Raw genomic sequence first — 15,452 nt, 5'->3', positions numbered from 1 at the left:
GTGAATTTATGTATTTATACTGAGGCACTTGAATCAACATTTTTATTTGAGAGATAGACCTACTTCTATTTCCTTATTATGCTTCATAGTAATGTACACACCTGCAGTTTCATTCGACACTGTTATTTTAAAAATTTACAATAAATGTATAAACCTGTATTAGCCGGCGTCTGTAATGTAAAGGGCAAATTTTTTGCCTTTGTACAATGAAGAACTGAGTTCTATTCCTGTGCGTCGAAGCTATGTTTTAAATACAATACATGGAGTTGTTTAGTTTTAGCCTTGCATTCCCAGTAAAATTATATTTCACATGTCGTGAAATATAAGTCAAATTTGCATACATTACTCGGCACGCCATATTCGCCTTCCAACTCTCTATAAGCAAAGTATAGACTTAAATCTTAATATTCTTAGACTTACACCGTGCAATGTTACGGCAGCCGCTCTTAGCCCTCATTAAAAACTTTGCGCTCATCATGGGCAGCCAAATGAAGTGCCAAACACCAATCTCCCAGTCTTGCGAACCGCTAGTCGAGAGTGCGTGCAACCTTTCTACGTTGCCCATAATTTTGTTCCAAATTAAGTCAAATGATGGGCACCATAATGAACTGGGATTACGTCAGAGTGTAGTGCTGTTGCGTTCAGCTCATCAGGTAACATCTTTTTCTCGAATGAAATCATCGTCAGTTCTAATGTGTCATCACATGTGACTCTTGTTGAGTCTTGCTAAAACGTACTCTTTCAACTTCATTAGCCCTAATGACGTTTGAGAATTGCTTTTTGCGCCCAGACATTGTAGCAGCACACAAGAAAAACACAGTGGGTGGACAGTGGACACGAAATTCAATATATGAATTGTCAAAATGACGTAACAAAACAGCGGAAACCACTAACATCAGCTGGATTAAATTATCATCAAATGTATATCTCCCCATTGAAATTTCTTAGTCATTTTATCCAACAATTTAAAAATCCCTGTTTACATGTAGCTTATTTGGGGTCTTACGTTACATTTATTCTATTACTACGTATATTAAAGACTATAGAATTGAAAGTATATTAAAATGTAAAACAATATGCCATAGATAAATATTGTATTAGACCTTATACAAATATAAAACACTTGGTTAACTACTTAATAAAAAAGTTACTTCCCTGTTTTAATAGAGGCTGTTTTTCTTACCTCTCTTGACGAATTAGGAATATCTGAAATAGAATATGTGAAATAGGCGAAAAACATTACCTAATAGACAAAAACTAACTGCATATTTGGAATCAGGACATCAGTCCCCTTAACATTTGACAACATTCGTTGCTATAAAGTCATTTTTTCAATGTTGACCAGTGAAATGCAATGAACACGTATCAAACGACTCCTAGCATTTGGTCTGTTTTAGTAGCGAAGTTTAAAATCAAAGTTAAAGTAATTTCTATTCTAACAACACCATGGAATATAAATGCAGTTGCCTATTTTTTTAACTTTTGAATCGTGTGTTTTCTGTTTACTTTGCTTATATTCACGTTATTTTTTAAATTTTTTTTTGGGGGGGGGGGGTATGCGCAGAGGAAGACATACGAAGAGCACACTAATATGTACTTACTTACTTACGTACTCTCCCCCTATACCGTCATTTAGATAGGCTTAGGCGGAAAGCAGTCGACGCCACTGGAGCCTGTCCCTGGCCACGTTCTCCAATTTCGGCACATCCAGACCCTGGGTGATTGCCTCATCCCTTATTATTGTGCGTCTATAGCTTCCAATTGGTCTTCCTCGTTTACTTTTTCCAGTTGGTCTCCTATATTATGTATAATAGGGCAATTTATCTTCGGCATTCTTATAACATGTCCTAAATATCTCCATCTTTTCCTTTTCATGGTCGTGTCGATATCTTCAATTCCTGCTCTCTCCAACACTTGATTATTTGTAATTAATTAATTCCATTTTATTAGTAAAATTCTTTGCAAACATTTTGTTTTGAGGCTTATTAGTTTTCGTTGAATTGTTTTGTTTGTGTTCCATATCTCTGAATAGGTCAAAAAATTGCTATGATATATTTTTAGTTTTGTCTGTAATGCAAATGATCTCTGACTTCTATGACTTCCATATGGTTTATATTTTCACAAAAGCTATCCATACCTTTTTAAGGGGGGAGGGGGGGGGGGCTACACCTGAAGGCTATCTCGCTTATTACAGCACCGAATTTTACCAAATTTCCCACTTATAACAAGCATAGTAAGGAGTCCTAAATTCTGGAATCAAATTTGAGAAAAAAGTTTCGTTTCCATGGATACGGTGGCCATATTGGATTTTGTTGATATGTCTTACGTAATGAATACCGTACTTAGCGCTCATAGAAATTGATTGTTCTTTTTGCATGCCTGTTCATAAACATTAGATCTAAAAATTTGTCTGTTGTTTTTTTTCCTAAGCGAATTAGAAAATTTTTAATGAATTTTTTTCTGAGGTAGCAGTCAAGTTTGCAAAAAATCCGTGAAAATCCACACTCCAGACACCACCACCAAAAATCTATTCCATATATCAAAAATTCAACACACAAATTTTTAGTATTACATCTTCTCTTCATTCTGTGAAAATTTCTCTGAAAATCAAAAAAGTAAAAAGGAAAGTTGCGTTTTGAGAAAACTGCCGATAAAGAAAAATAAAATACTGACGTTATGAGGTAATGGCGGTCATAAACATGCCCGGTATGGGAAAAAACACGGTTTTGGGGGGTTCTTATGCTATGAAATAGTTGTAGGAGAGGCTGAGGAATCTAAAAATGCCTACAACTCAAATTCCTTAGTTTTGAGCCGAATTTTGACTTGGGGGTGCAACCCCCCCCCCGTTAAGTCTTTGGTGGACGTCGTCGAGGCATTCTGCAACTTTAGATTATAATGCTGCCAAGGTACTTGAATGTACTAATTTTTGCAAGGGGTTCTCCATAAAGAGTGTTGTAATTAATGTGCCCAAAAGATAGACCAAAAAATCCAGACTTTCGAATCCTCACTTTCGGCATGAAAATTGTGTTTTCATGTAGGCCTAAGACTATTTAGTTGGGCTTTTTAGCCACTTGACTAGTCATTTGAATTGTGTTGGTTCAGATCTATTTCGTAGGCTAATGTCAATATAATATATACAATTTTTTACACTCTTTATGGTAGTAGATCACGATATCCTAATTTTTGAAACTGCCAATTGTAATCACTCGTTGAACGTCGTGATTACAATTTGACGATTTCAATCGCAGGATAAATCAGGATCTCCCACCATAACTCATGTGATAATTTTTTAAATGTATATCTGTCAGCTCGGATATTGTAACCCACAGCCCCCAGGTTGGCCTCAGCAGGCATGGTAAAGGCAACCCGCTCTCTAAATGACCTGGATTGTGTCGATGGAGGCGTTAAACATTAATTACAAATCAGCAATGATCACGTGCTTCCCCGCACTGTCTGTTTCTGTTCTTCATCGGCCAGAATCTAGTAATAGTTACAGTCACTCCCGAAAATAAAACAATGAAATTTGAGAACATCCCCCCCCCCCCCCCCCCCCCCCGGGATATGAACCAGAGCCATCCTCTCCGCAGTCCCATATGATACAAACTGATCTAACAGTGCACTCTGGCTGGGTACATTACTGCGAATCGTAATTATCGTGTTTATTGTGAATAAATCGAAACAAGTACTCTATATTATATACACACGCATAATATATATATTATTTAATTTTTTTTAAAAATGTGATATTCTTTAATTAAAACAGGAATATTTCACAATCTGAAAAATATTGTTGGAAACAAACTTCACTGCCAAGAAGCTGTCCATGATTGACTAACGCAGCGTGGCAAAGCCTGAGACGACTGTTCCCATGCACACATGCGCACACATACACGCACATAGACCTACACACACCTGCATGTACAGCTTTGATCATTGTGAAATGGTATGAGTTTAACGCCCCTATCAACACTATTAGGTTATTTAAGAGGCAGGACCTCTTAGTTGAACGTCCGTCTCCGATAGGACCTGTACAGCTTTGATAATTGTTAAAACAAACAAGACAAGGAAGATTGTAATGTTACGTCGCACATCATTGCCCACAATGAACTTGCTTCCCTGTAAAAACAATAGCTACAAACAAACATTCTAAGCTTTAGCAGAAATGGACTACAATAGCTCTCAGATTCGTCGAGTAATATTATAATCTAAATGAAGACAGCATCTGGAGGATTTTCCAGGCTTCAGGAAAATCAGCTTTACGAGAGTCGTGGGGCACCCCCTAAACTAACGTCATCGCCGAAAAGCTACACTCGCGCATCACGCAATTTGTTTGCTTATTACTCGCTGTTCATAACCGAAGCATCTCGTCAAGCTATAGGGTTACCCCCCTCACCTCCTTTTAAACAATCGTTTTCCCTCTATTTCTATTTTTTGCTGTCCTTAACCTGGGCGTCTCGTCAAGCCATTCTGTTATCCTCCCCACTTCCTTCCCCCCCCCCCCCCCCACCTCAGCCTATTCTTCATAGCCTATCTGGACAAGCGGCCTTCGGGGAACCTGATCCTTTTGGGGGGGGGGGGGGGCATGCAACGAAAAAATAAGGGAGTAGAGGCGAGCGGTCGTATGTGGTGTTACAGTTAGTCTCTTTGTCTTGCATGCGAAGGTCAAGCGTTCGATTTTGGCTTTGGAATAATTACTATGTTTTTAAAACCAAATATTTCCGCTATCTGCGGTATCTTACACATTTAGGGCTGGCCTTGAAAAGTAAGTATGTTCAAATTATCCCGCCTCTTGGATGGTCTACACAATATCGATTAGTGCGAAAGACTGTAGTTAAGGTTGATTCATTAACCGAACGACAAATTCCTTCCTGCTCCACAGGTGTCTAATTCGTCGGCAACTCTTTGGAAAGCTTACTTGTATTTCCGCTCTTGGTAGTTTCTTTGTCTTACTCAACAAGGAAACTACACGTCTGAATGGTGTGATATAGATTGTAAAGGGCATACATCTTGTAATCGATCTGGGATAAGCGCTAAGCAATTCTATTTATTATTATTGATTTAATAGCAAGAATAATAATAATAATGATAATGATAATAATAATTTTTATCTGTAATTTATCATATTGTTATCATTATTATCATTGCTATTGTCATTATTATCTTTATCATTATCCTATTATTATTATCATTATTATTGTTATTATTATTATTTTACTATTATTATTATTATGATTATTTTTTATTACTACTATTATTACTGTTATTACTATAATTACTATTATTGTTACTATTATTATTAAACGTTGAACTTTTTTAGTGTTCTAAATTTTGAAATTCTACAGTCTCCACCAATTTGTTGCTTTAAAAAAAATCTTCAATCGTTCAATGATGATGATGGTGATATTCTGCGTACCTTGCTTTGGGCTTTTTAAAAATGTAAGAAGACTGTTTTACAAGTGAGCTCCTTCTTTTTACCAGGTATCTGAACATCTAAATTTAGGTACTTTTGCCATATCTTAATTATGTATTCCCCGTATGATGCTGGGGCGTGAACGATGAGTTAGTCCCGTAGTCATCACACTGGGCTACAGATCGGATGGCCCTAGTTCGTATTCCCATCAGTGTCTTCTGAATCTGAACTCGAATTGTTTTGGAGAGGGTATTTCTTAAAGGGTTCTTCACCCATTCTGTGTAAAGGTTTCTACTATAGAAAAAAAGGCGAGATGTTCACTCCATATTTGTATTTCTCCATCTGTGTACTTCCGATATTTACTCATCCCCCTGTCGTTATCTCCTTTCTCTCCCCCCCCCTCTCTCTCTCTCTAGCTCTCTCTCTCGCTCTCTCTTTCTCGCTCTCTTTCTCTCTCTCTTTCTCTTTGTGTGTGTATCTCTAAGCTTCTTCTCTGTTTATCTCTCACTCTCTCTGTGTCTCAGTGTCTTTCTTTGTTTGTTTCTTTCTTTTTATCTCTTCCTCTCTCTTTCTCCCGCCCCCCCCTCTCTCTCTCTCTCTCTCTCTCTCTCTCTCTCTCTCTCTCTCTCTCTCTCTCTCTCTCTCTCTCTCTCTCTCTCTCTCTTTCTTTGATGTAGGAACACGTTGAACAGGACGAGTATGCTAAAGCAAAACTATTAGTGGTGTAGAACCTGCAGACGGAACCTACTACTGGAGGTGGGCAAAATCCGGATAATCCAAAAGGATAACCGGATAATTCTCAATGAAACATTATCCGATTTCATACTCTTAACTCTCTTTCCTGACCCGTTTGCCGAAGTGGGTGCACCCATTTGTTGAAGTGATGATAACCCGTTTGTCAAAGTGTTTCTAACCCATTTGCCGAAGCGGTTCATATCATATTATTACCCTAAGAGGTGCACTAAAATATTATCCGGATTTTGCTGAAGCGAATCATTGCCCAGCTCTACCTGCTACCCCTGAGGAGAGGTTGAACAAGTGTTAATCAAAGGTCGCCACGTTGGGGCGCAGAGTTCGCTCATGATGCAAGTCGGAAGAGTAAATTGGTTTTATGAACACGGGGAAATTGTGCACGCGCGAACAAGTCTTGCATATTGTATGAAACACTTAACGAATTTGCCTCTGGTCGGGTCTGCATTGTTGTAATCATAAGAGAGAGAGAGAGAGAGAGAGAGAGAGAGAGAGAGAGAGAGAGAGAGAGAGAGAGAGAGAGAGAGAGAGAGAGAAAGAGAAAGAGAGAGCGAGAGCGGGGGGGTATGTATATATTTATGTGTGTGTGTGTGTGTGTGTGTGTGTGTGTGTGTATGTATGTATGTATGTGTGTGTGTGTGAGAGAGAGAGGGAGAGAGAGAGAGAGAGAGAGAGGGAGAGAGAGAGAGAGAGAGAGAGAGAGAGAGAGAGAGAGAGGGAGAGAGAGAGAGAGAGAGAGAGTGGGGGGGGGGGAGAAAGAGAGAGGAAATAGAAAAAGTAAAGAGGGGTAGACAGCGAAAACGAGAAACGAAAAGTACAAATGGTTACCGTTACCTAATTCCACCCAAGACAGTGTCTACAAATCAAATATTAATCCAAATTACCTACGGGCGAGGATATGCCGCAAAACAATCTAGTCTAGATTGTTCTTTTGGGGTTTTTTTGCTCTAGGTTGTTTGTTTTTTTACAGAAAAACTTTCAAAAGTACTTTACTCGTTTCTGGCTAACCAAAGTCTTTTGTTTGTTTGTTTGTTTGTTAATTTGTTTGTTTGTTTGTTAATTTGTTTGTTTGTTGTTGTTATTGTTGTTTAAAAAAAAAAAACTTTACGTCCTCCTTTATTGGCCAAACTTGTTTGAATTAAAGGGTAAAAAAGCAACCTTCCCCTTTTATTCCAACAACTGAACTGCATTATCGAAGTAAATACAATATTATTATTATGATGCCCCAACCCTCTTTTCGATTACCCTTTATTAAAGTTCCTTCGGTGATCTGTACCCAAAACCATAGTCGTTACCGCCGACGTTGTTGATAACACTTTCTTGTGTTTTCTTTATATCCATAATACGATGTTTTAAAAGAATCTTGATTTTATTGTTTTTATTCACGATAGGGATATCCATCAAAACAAGACACGTCTCAATGAAGCCATTAAGTACAGACATAAAACTATGTTATCATAAAAAAGCTTTTAGATATTAATTATAACAGCGAGCATCCATGATAACAATTACAATATTATAGTGATAGTGCGTGCGCCAAAAAATGTAATATTGTCAGATTTGGATCTATCCAGACTTGTAATTACACGTAATGAGACCAATAAATCGATGTTGCGCCATCTCAGAGAAAACATTTTATACACTAGACGCTGAAAAAATCTGTTTAATTAAATTATCAATTACCGTATCAGCTCAAATTTTATGCCCATGTTTTAGACATTTCTAATCGTCCAGTTTTTTAAAGATTAATTAAGATGGCCCATTTGTGCCAGAGACGGACTCCGTCCAAAAGTACACATACTTTAAGCATCGGAGCCTTGTTTAAAAGTTAGTAAGTTCTTGCAGTTGTAGTTAATTATAATGTGGAATGATTCGGGGGAACACCAGTCAGCTTCAAAGGCCAACAACTTGCAACTGAATGATTGCAAGAGATCGATGTAGTCAAAGAGACCCATGAAATAGACAATATGACTATAGAAAAAGGTACACACCTAGCCTACGTTTACTCCTAGACCGTTCACTGTCATGGCTATCCTCTCTTTGTGCCAATTGTGTGACGACGCGGTGGAATCACACGCTTGTCAATTTTGGGACATAATAATTTTTATGGAGTTATCAGTGTCACGAACTTTTCGCACGCCCAGGTGGCCGCCAACAGTTCCTTTTCAATCTGAGCGTAGTTCTTCTCCGCCCTAGATAAAGTTCTGGAACAGTAGGCCACTGGCTGAAGATCACCCCGGTCTTCCTGGAGGAGAACTCCTCCCAGTCCGTAGCTGCTTGCATCGGCGCTTACAGTGACAGGCTTCCTCATATCAAAGAAGGCGAGTGTTGGAGCTGACGACAGTAACTTCTTGACATCAGTGAAGGCAGATGACTGCGCTGGAGTCCAGGCCCACTCAGCATCGTGATTCAGAAGATCGGTGAGCGACTTCATGACTGTTGACAGATTTGGCACAAACCTGCCCAAATAGTTCACCATGCCGAGCACTCGTCGTAAGTCTGTAATGTTCTCTGGCTCGGGCATCTCAGTGATGGCGTTGACCTTGGATGGATCTGGCCTTACACCCTTCCCGCTGATGATGTGGCCAAGAAAATCGATTTCATCCTTGTCAAACTTGCACTTGGATTTGTTCAACTTGACCCCACGCTCCTTTAGCCGCTGGAAGACTTTCTTCTTCAGCTTATCATGTTTCTCCTGACCATCCGTGTGCAGGAGGATGTCGTCCATAAAGCACTCTACACCGTCTATGCCCGCTAGAATGTCTTGCATCGTACGCTGAAATATCTCAGGCGCAGAGGTGATTCCAAAACAGAGACGTCTGTAGAAGTACCGACCGAACGGGGTAATGAAAGTGGTCAGCTTCGCGGAGTCGTCGTCCAGTGCCAACTGCCAAAAGGATGAAGTTGCATCAAGCTTGCTGAACTTGTTTGATCCGCTGAGTTTGTACAATATGTCGTCTATGGTGGGCAGCATGAATCGTTCACGCTTCACCGATAGGTTGAGCTTTTTCAGATCTGTGCAGATTCTAACACTACCAGACCTTTTTTCTGACCGGGACCATGGGTGCACACCAGTCAGTTGGAGCGCTGATCTTCTCAATGACACCTGCGGCCTCCATACGGTCTAGTTCAGCTTTGACTTCGTCCATGAGTGGAATGGGAATCCGACGTGCGACGTTCACGGAGTATGGCTGTGCATCTTCTTTCAAGATGATTTTCACTGGCTCGCAGCGTATAGGTTTAGGTCCCACATCGCCGAACACGAGGTTGGCAGAGTCTATTCTGTCTCGAGAAATCAGTCCCAGACGAACTGCGGCGTCGCGACTGAGAAGACAGTCGGTGTCGTCGTCAAGGACGAAAACACGGAACGCAAAGTTGCGATTGTTATGCAGCGTAGTTGCGATAAATTCTCCCACGCTCCTTATGACCCCACCAGGACTGCGAAGAACTGCAGACGTTGTTTTCAGCTTTGGACGAGGACTGAGACGGTTGTAGACGGCCTTCGACATTATCGAAACATCGGCCCCTGTGTCTATCTTGAAGGATGTAGCTCTCCCTCCAAGGTTCAGTGTAACGCGCCATGGTGGCTCGCTAACTTCGCCGAAGTTTACATCGGTAACGACATTACTGTCCGAGTCTCTGTCAACAGCACCTAAAAAGAACGAAGGAGTTTCCGATTCGGTGATTTCGTTGACATTGCGGCTGCTGCTGCTGCGACAGACTGTTGCGAAGTGATTGCGCTTGCCGCATTTCCTGCAAGTTTTCCCACCCGCTGGGCAATTGTTTTGGGCATGACCTCTTCCATGGTTACCGCAGTTAGAGAAAGTTGATTGTGATGCATGGCTGCCTCTGTGTTGTGAGTGTGTACTTGTTCTTCGGCCGCCTCTACCCTTGGGGTGAGCAGGCGACGAATATCCCCTCTGGCCGTTTCGTACTGAATCTACTGTGACTGCTGCACCTAGCTGACGTTGGCTACTGACCTGACCCTTTACGAGCTCGAAATGGCGTGCTGTTTCGATGGCTGATTTCAAAGTAAGAGTTGCCTCGAGTTGTAAGCGCTGTGACAGTTCATTGTCCAGTACTCCTAGCACGAGTCTATCCCTTATGGTTTCATCTCGGTCCTTAAAGTCTGCATATTCGGAAAGTTCGTACAGGGCTCTAACATATTCTTCTATCGTCTCCCCACTGTTTTGTGCTCGTGCATGGAACTTTGCTCTTTCGTGGATAAGATTCCGCTTGGGGACAAAGTGAGCGTCGAAATTCTCTAAGACAGTGTCAAAGTTGTCCCTAGGATCGTTACCTTCGACGGGAGCAGGGAACGTGAACGGGTTAAATATCTGTTCAGCTTGGCGTCCCATAGCGTAAATTAATGAACTTACTTGAATTGCTCCGGTCTCTGCGCTCAGTTTGGTGGCTGTGCGGTATCGTAGCATACGCTGTCGCCACTCGGGCCACTCGTGAGGTTTCGAAAAATCAAACGGCTCAGGAGGCTTGAAATGAGGCATTCTGACACTTGTGACACGTTATCCACTGACTTCTGACACCATGTAATGTTAGTCTACACACACGACAGCAAGCATTCTAATATATATCTTGAGACCGGGTGTAGTGTCTGACTTTTTATAGATCCCCGAAGTGAGTAACATTAACCAAGAGCCCATGGCATACAGGGCGCTTACGTCCCGTGAGTAAAAAAGAGTAAGGTACAATACGGTGACTACCGTGACAATCAGTATCATCTTAGAGCTAGTTAGTTTTTTTTGTTTTTGTTTTTGTAAGTGTTTTACGGCGTTGGCAACTGCATAAGGTCATAATATGAGCGCGAGGAACACATTTAACTTTTTCAGTTGGTAGGAAATTTTGAATTTTGCCCGGATGGAGGCTGATCTACTTTTATCATTTTAGACCACCGCGGGATCTTTAACGTGCGCACCTTGCACTCGGGCTCTCCGAGAATTTTCGCCCTTGTCCGAGAAGGCTGGGCGTAGATCTTTCATACTAGAAGATCAGGGGTGTGGTTGAAAGACAGCAGTAAGAAGAGGCCAAGGAGTAGCAGTAGAAAGGCTGCAGAAAGAGTCAGGAGCCAGGAGCCCAGAGGAGGGAGAAAAGGAGGTGAAGGGATGGGGACAGAACGAGGAGACGAAAGGAAACAACAGAACATTGCTAGTGAGAAGAAAAAGAGGTGAAAGGAGACAAGTTTAGAGAAGAAAATTGTTCGGTCGCTACCCGGATTCGAACCCGGGACCTTTGAAGGAGAGGCCAACACCTTAACCTCTAGGCCACGAAAGCCCCCCCCCCCCCCTTGTTAGTTTGACGAAAACAATGCAAAAACCTTGAATAGAAGTCAAGATATTTGCAATTGAAGGAGAAAGGGTAGTCTGGTGTCAGGGATAAAATCAGCGAGAAAATGGCAGCCAAAGTTTGGTGACTTCCAAAGCTTGAGTGTCCTTGGAAATTGCAAATTTACATTTTTTGTGCTTTTTCCAGTGAAATCCAACCGGAAATGTTTTCTAAATGGGCATATAAGGTATTGAGACAAAGAAAGTAAATTCGAAAAAATTGCCCAACGGCCAGAAAATGCAGAATTCCTTGATTACATATATAGCGCCTGATTTCATCATGCTGCCTAACCTATAAAGACTTGCGCACCGCACTAGAGCTGCACCGTCACTCCCAAATGAAAGACAAAAAAAAACTGGTCTCGCTATAGACCAGTGCTTCACACCCCCCCCCACCCACCTCGTCCCTGTCCTTCTTTCGGCTAAAATTTAATAAAATGTTTCACTATATAGTGCGCCAGAAATATACCAGAGTTCACTGTCATACGTCGTAAAAGGCACGCAACTAGACCAATCATAAAACCGAAGGCGCACAGCTGAAAGCACCCATTTTATTTTACTTAGACAACAATACGGTATTCCCTGAGACCTTTAGATGAAATACGATATAGCGAGAACGAGCTATAATATAATGATCAGGGGAAATACTTCTGGAGAGGGTAGTTACCAGGTGCTCTGGTGAGGTTTGCTCCTTCTTTTTTATCAAACATCTATCGTCCTGATCTCTCCTCCTTCTTTGTTGTGCTTGCTACTCTCTGGTAACACCTCTAATGTTCGGCACTTAAATGATCTTATTGTGTTACAAGTGCCGTAAAACTCTTACTAAAGCAAAATGCTTCTGGTGGTAGGTGATGTTCGTTCACATGTTCTATGCACACTTACAACAGAAGCGGTTCATTAAAGACATACGTGAGGCAGCGTAGTGAAATCAGGCTCTCGTCAAAATAATCAAAGTGAAGAAACCTGCATTTTTCCGCAGGTTTGTGAACTTGTATCAAATTTTTGATTTCTGGCTCAACACCTTTCATGCCCATGAAAGAACACATTTCTGTGAGGATTTTTCTGAAAAACGTTGATTAAAGGCACAAAAATGTAGCTTTTCAGTTACCACGGACTCATAAGCTAAAGAAATAACTAATCTTTGGCGGCCATTTTCTCACTAATTTTACCTCTGAAAACAGGTGACCCCCACCTCTTTCATTCGCATATATCTCGACTTGTATTCAAGATAAATGGATATTTTTTTCGTCCAAATAAAGACAAGTGCACAAGCTTTAAGGTGATACTAATAATTCAACATGCCCAAAAATTGACGAGAGCCTGATTCCTCACAACATAAATTTTACATGTCGCATCTCTTCTCTCCCCCCCTCCCTCCCCCACCCCTTTCTTTCACCAACACTCACCTCTTTTTGGGTTCTCTTTTTTCTCCCACAAGAATGATTGTGACGTAACAGTTAATATCTGAAACCAACTTGGGGGCTTAGAAGAGCAAGAGAGCTATTTATATGTATGATGAAGATGCCGTATTTTTTATTTGATGCAGGAAGATAATTTTGTAGCAACAAGATATCAAATGGCGCTGGATGGAAAATAAAACCCAATAACATAGAGCAGAGGTTTTGGCAAGAAAGAAAGAGAAAGAGATTGATAGATACAAAGAGTGATAGATGAAGAGATAGATGGAAAAGTAAATAAAGATAAAGATAGAAAGAGAGAGAGAGAGAGAGAGAGAGAGAGAGAGAGAGAGAGAGAGAGAGTAAGAGAGAGAGAGAGAGAGGCGGGAATAAAAGGACAGAATAACAGACATAGGGTGAAAGAAAGGCAGACAGTGGGAGAGAGTGAGTTAGTGTATGTATGTGTGTGTGTGTGTGTGTGTGTGTGTGTGTGTGTGTGTGTGTGTGTGTGTGTGTGTGTGCGTGCGTGCGTGTGAGAGAGAGAGGAAGAGGGAGAGGGAGAGATAGAGAGTGAGAGAGAGAGCGAGAGAGAGAGAGCGAGAGAGAGAGAGCGAGAGAGAGAGAGAGAGAGAGAGAGAGAGAGAGAGAGAGAGAAATAGATGAGAGTTGGGAAACGGGGAATGAGAAAAAATAAATTCTGAAAAGAGGTAACGATAGGACACATTTTTAACTCTAAGATAGAAAAGACTGTATGAATGAAAAGGATCAAAGAGGAAGGGAGAAATGCCATCAAACATTAAAGGGAGCTCTTAATAAATAGCTTGGGGATACACATTATTCCGAAATCCAAACATGTCTTGTCTGCAGCGAAACTGAAATGAAAAACGATAAAGGGATCGTGGAGTTGGAATGGGGTGGGGTACCACATGCCAGGAAGTCACTTACTGAATTGCTAATAATAATCATAATAATCATAATAATACTAATAATACTAATACTGCTACAATTAATAATAATGATAATATTATTATAACAGTAATAGTAATAAAAAAATAATGATAATAATGATACGATAATGATAATGATATTAATAATAATAATAACAACAATAATAATCATAATAATAATGAAAATTAATATTATCACCTAATCTGGGATTGGGGGGTGGGGGGGGGGGGGGCTGTGCGCTGTACAGTGTGAAATTGTCACCAGACATACCCGTGGCGTAAGGAACAAATAGAGCACGTTTTGAGACCATTAAAAACCCTATCCGAACGTCGTGTTTTACTATCGTATCCATAAGACGAGGGAAACTCTGTACAACCACTTTCCAAAGAGGAAATTTACTAGCTCCTCTGATCCGTACGCTTTGCATAGCAGTCTGTCAAAATTATTTTTTCAGAAATGCTGAAAGTTTCAACGCTCTAGAAGTATTCTAAAATGTGAAGAATACAACCCCGGGGGTACAACATGACCCCAGGGCGTACGGATAGGGTTAATAACAGCAAGAACAACAACAACAACAACAACAACAACAACAACAACACATAATTCCGGTTGGCAAATAATCATGGCGTCAGGTTTTTACTTATGCTCTACAGTGAACCTCATTGTTTCTACTTAATCTGAGGCAGAGGCTCGATCTACGATTCATGATTGTTTCTACGAGCTTCCCCTAATCTTCATGGTCACCAATCATCGGTTTGGATGGGTATCATTGTCTTAATTCTAAAGACTGCTGTTTAGTCACGGTATTCACTAGATGGCAACAGCACATATCTCGGCCCGAAGTGTGACATTAGTTACAAAACAAGAGAAGTGATGATCGCGCCAACAGGCAGCCTTCTGTGCTCCTCTTAATTTGTGGTGTTCCTGACTGTTTTAATTCCTGGTTATTTTTAAAAAGTTATACCATCATGTGCATTAAGTTTCGATGATTAATGTGATAACTTTCTCCTTGAAGTAATGAAAAAGCAACAACAACAATAGACTTCCGGTTGGCAAATAATCATGACGTCAAGTTTTTATTTATGCTCTACAGTGAACCTCATTGTATCTACTAAATCAGAGGCAGAGGCTCGATCTACGATTCACTATTATTTTTTTCAACGAGCTTCCCCTAATCTTCATTGTCCCCAATCATGGGTTTGGATGGGTATCATTGTTTTAATTCTAAAGACTACTGTTTAGTTACGGTATTCCCTAGATGGCAACAGCACATATCTCTTCCAGAAGTGTGACATTAGTTACAAAACAAGAGGATGAACACTTTTCCGAAATGGTCGCCCACCCTGTGGTTTTTAACGCAGACAATGTAGAGATATTCACTGAAAGGGAAAATAGAACAACATACTCCCCAGACACTCTGTTGTTATTTCGACCAATGAACCATGTCTTTATACCTCCGAATGTTATGAGGAGACTAAGAGAAAACAATCTAAATAGGATCCCAAAAACTAAACGGTCAAAGAGAGGAAGGAAACGAACATAAGAATTTAAAGTATCTCAGAGAAAAAAACCCAGGTCAAACAAAAGGACACCAAACCCAAGCCGACA

At 40.6% G+C, this 15,452-nt stretch overlaps 2 protein-coding genes across 2 annotated transcripts in view; one reads left to right on the top strand and one right to left on the bottom strand.

Moving 5' to 3' along the window:
- The window catches only part of LOC101856751 (receptor-type guanylate cyclase Gyc76C), a gene marked incomplete in the record, with an annotated part of 235,481 nt that overhangs the window by 42,599 nt on the left and 177,430 nt on the right, over positions 1-15,452 (top strand).
- Positions 9,193-10,665, bottom strand: LOC106012728. The gene has a single exon (XM_013086521.1). The coding sequence runs from the start codon at positions 10,663-10,665 to the stop codon at positions 9,193-9,195; it is 1,473 nt and encodes a 490-aa protein (XP_012941975.1).

Source organism: Aplysia californica, unplaced genomic scaffold (assembly GCF_000002075.1).
Source record: "Aplysia californica isolate F4 #8 unplaced genomic scaffold, AplCal3.0 scaffold00475, whole genome shotgun sequence".
NCBI classification, from domain to species: Eukaryota; Metazoa; Mollusca; class Gastropoda; order Aplysiida; family Aplysiidae; genus Aplysia; species Aplysia californica.
This window is presented reverse-complemented; position numbering and strand designations above follow the sequence as displayed.

Bases quoted from the DNA above. Each gene is read 5' to 3' on its own strand.
- LOC106012728 (XM_013086521.1), bottom strand. From the start codon at position 10,665: ATGCCTCATTTCAAGCCTCCTGAGCCGTTTGATTTTTCGAAACCTCAC.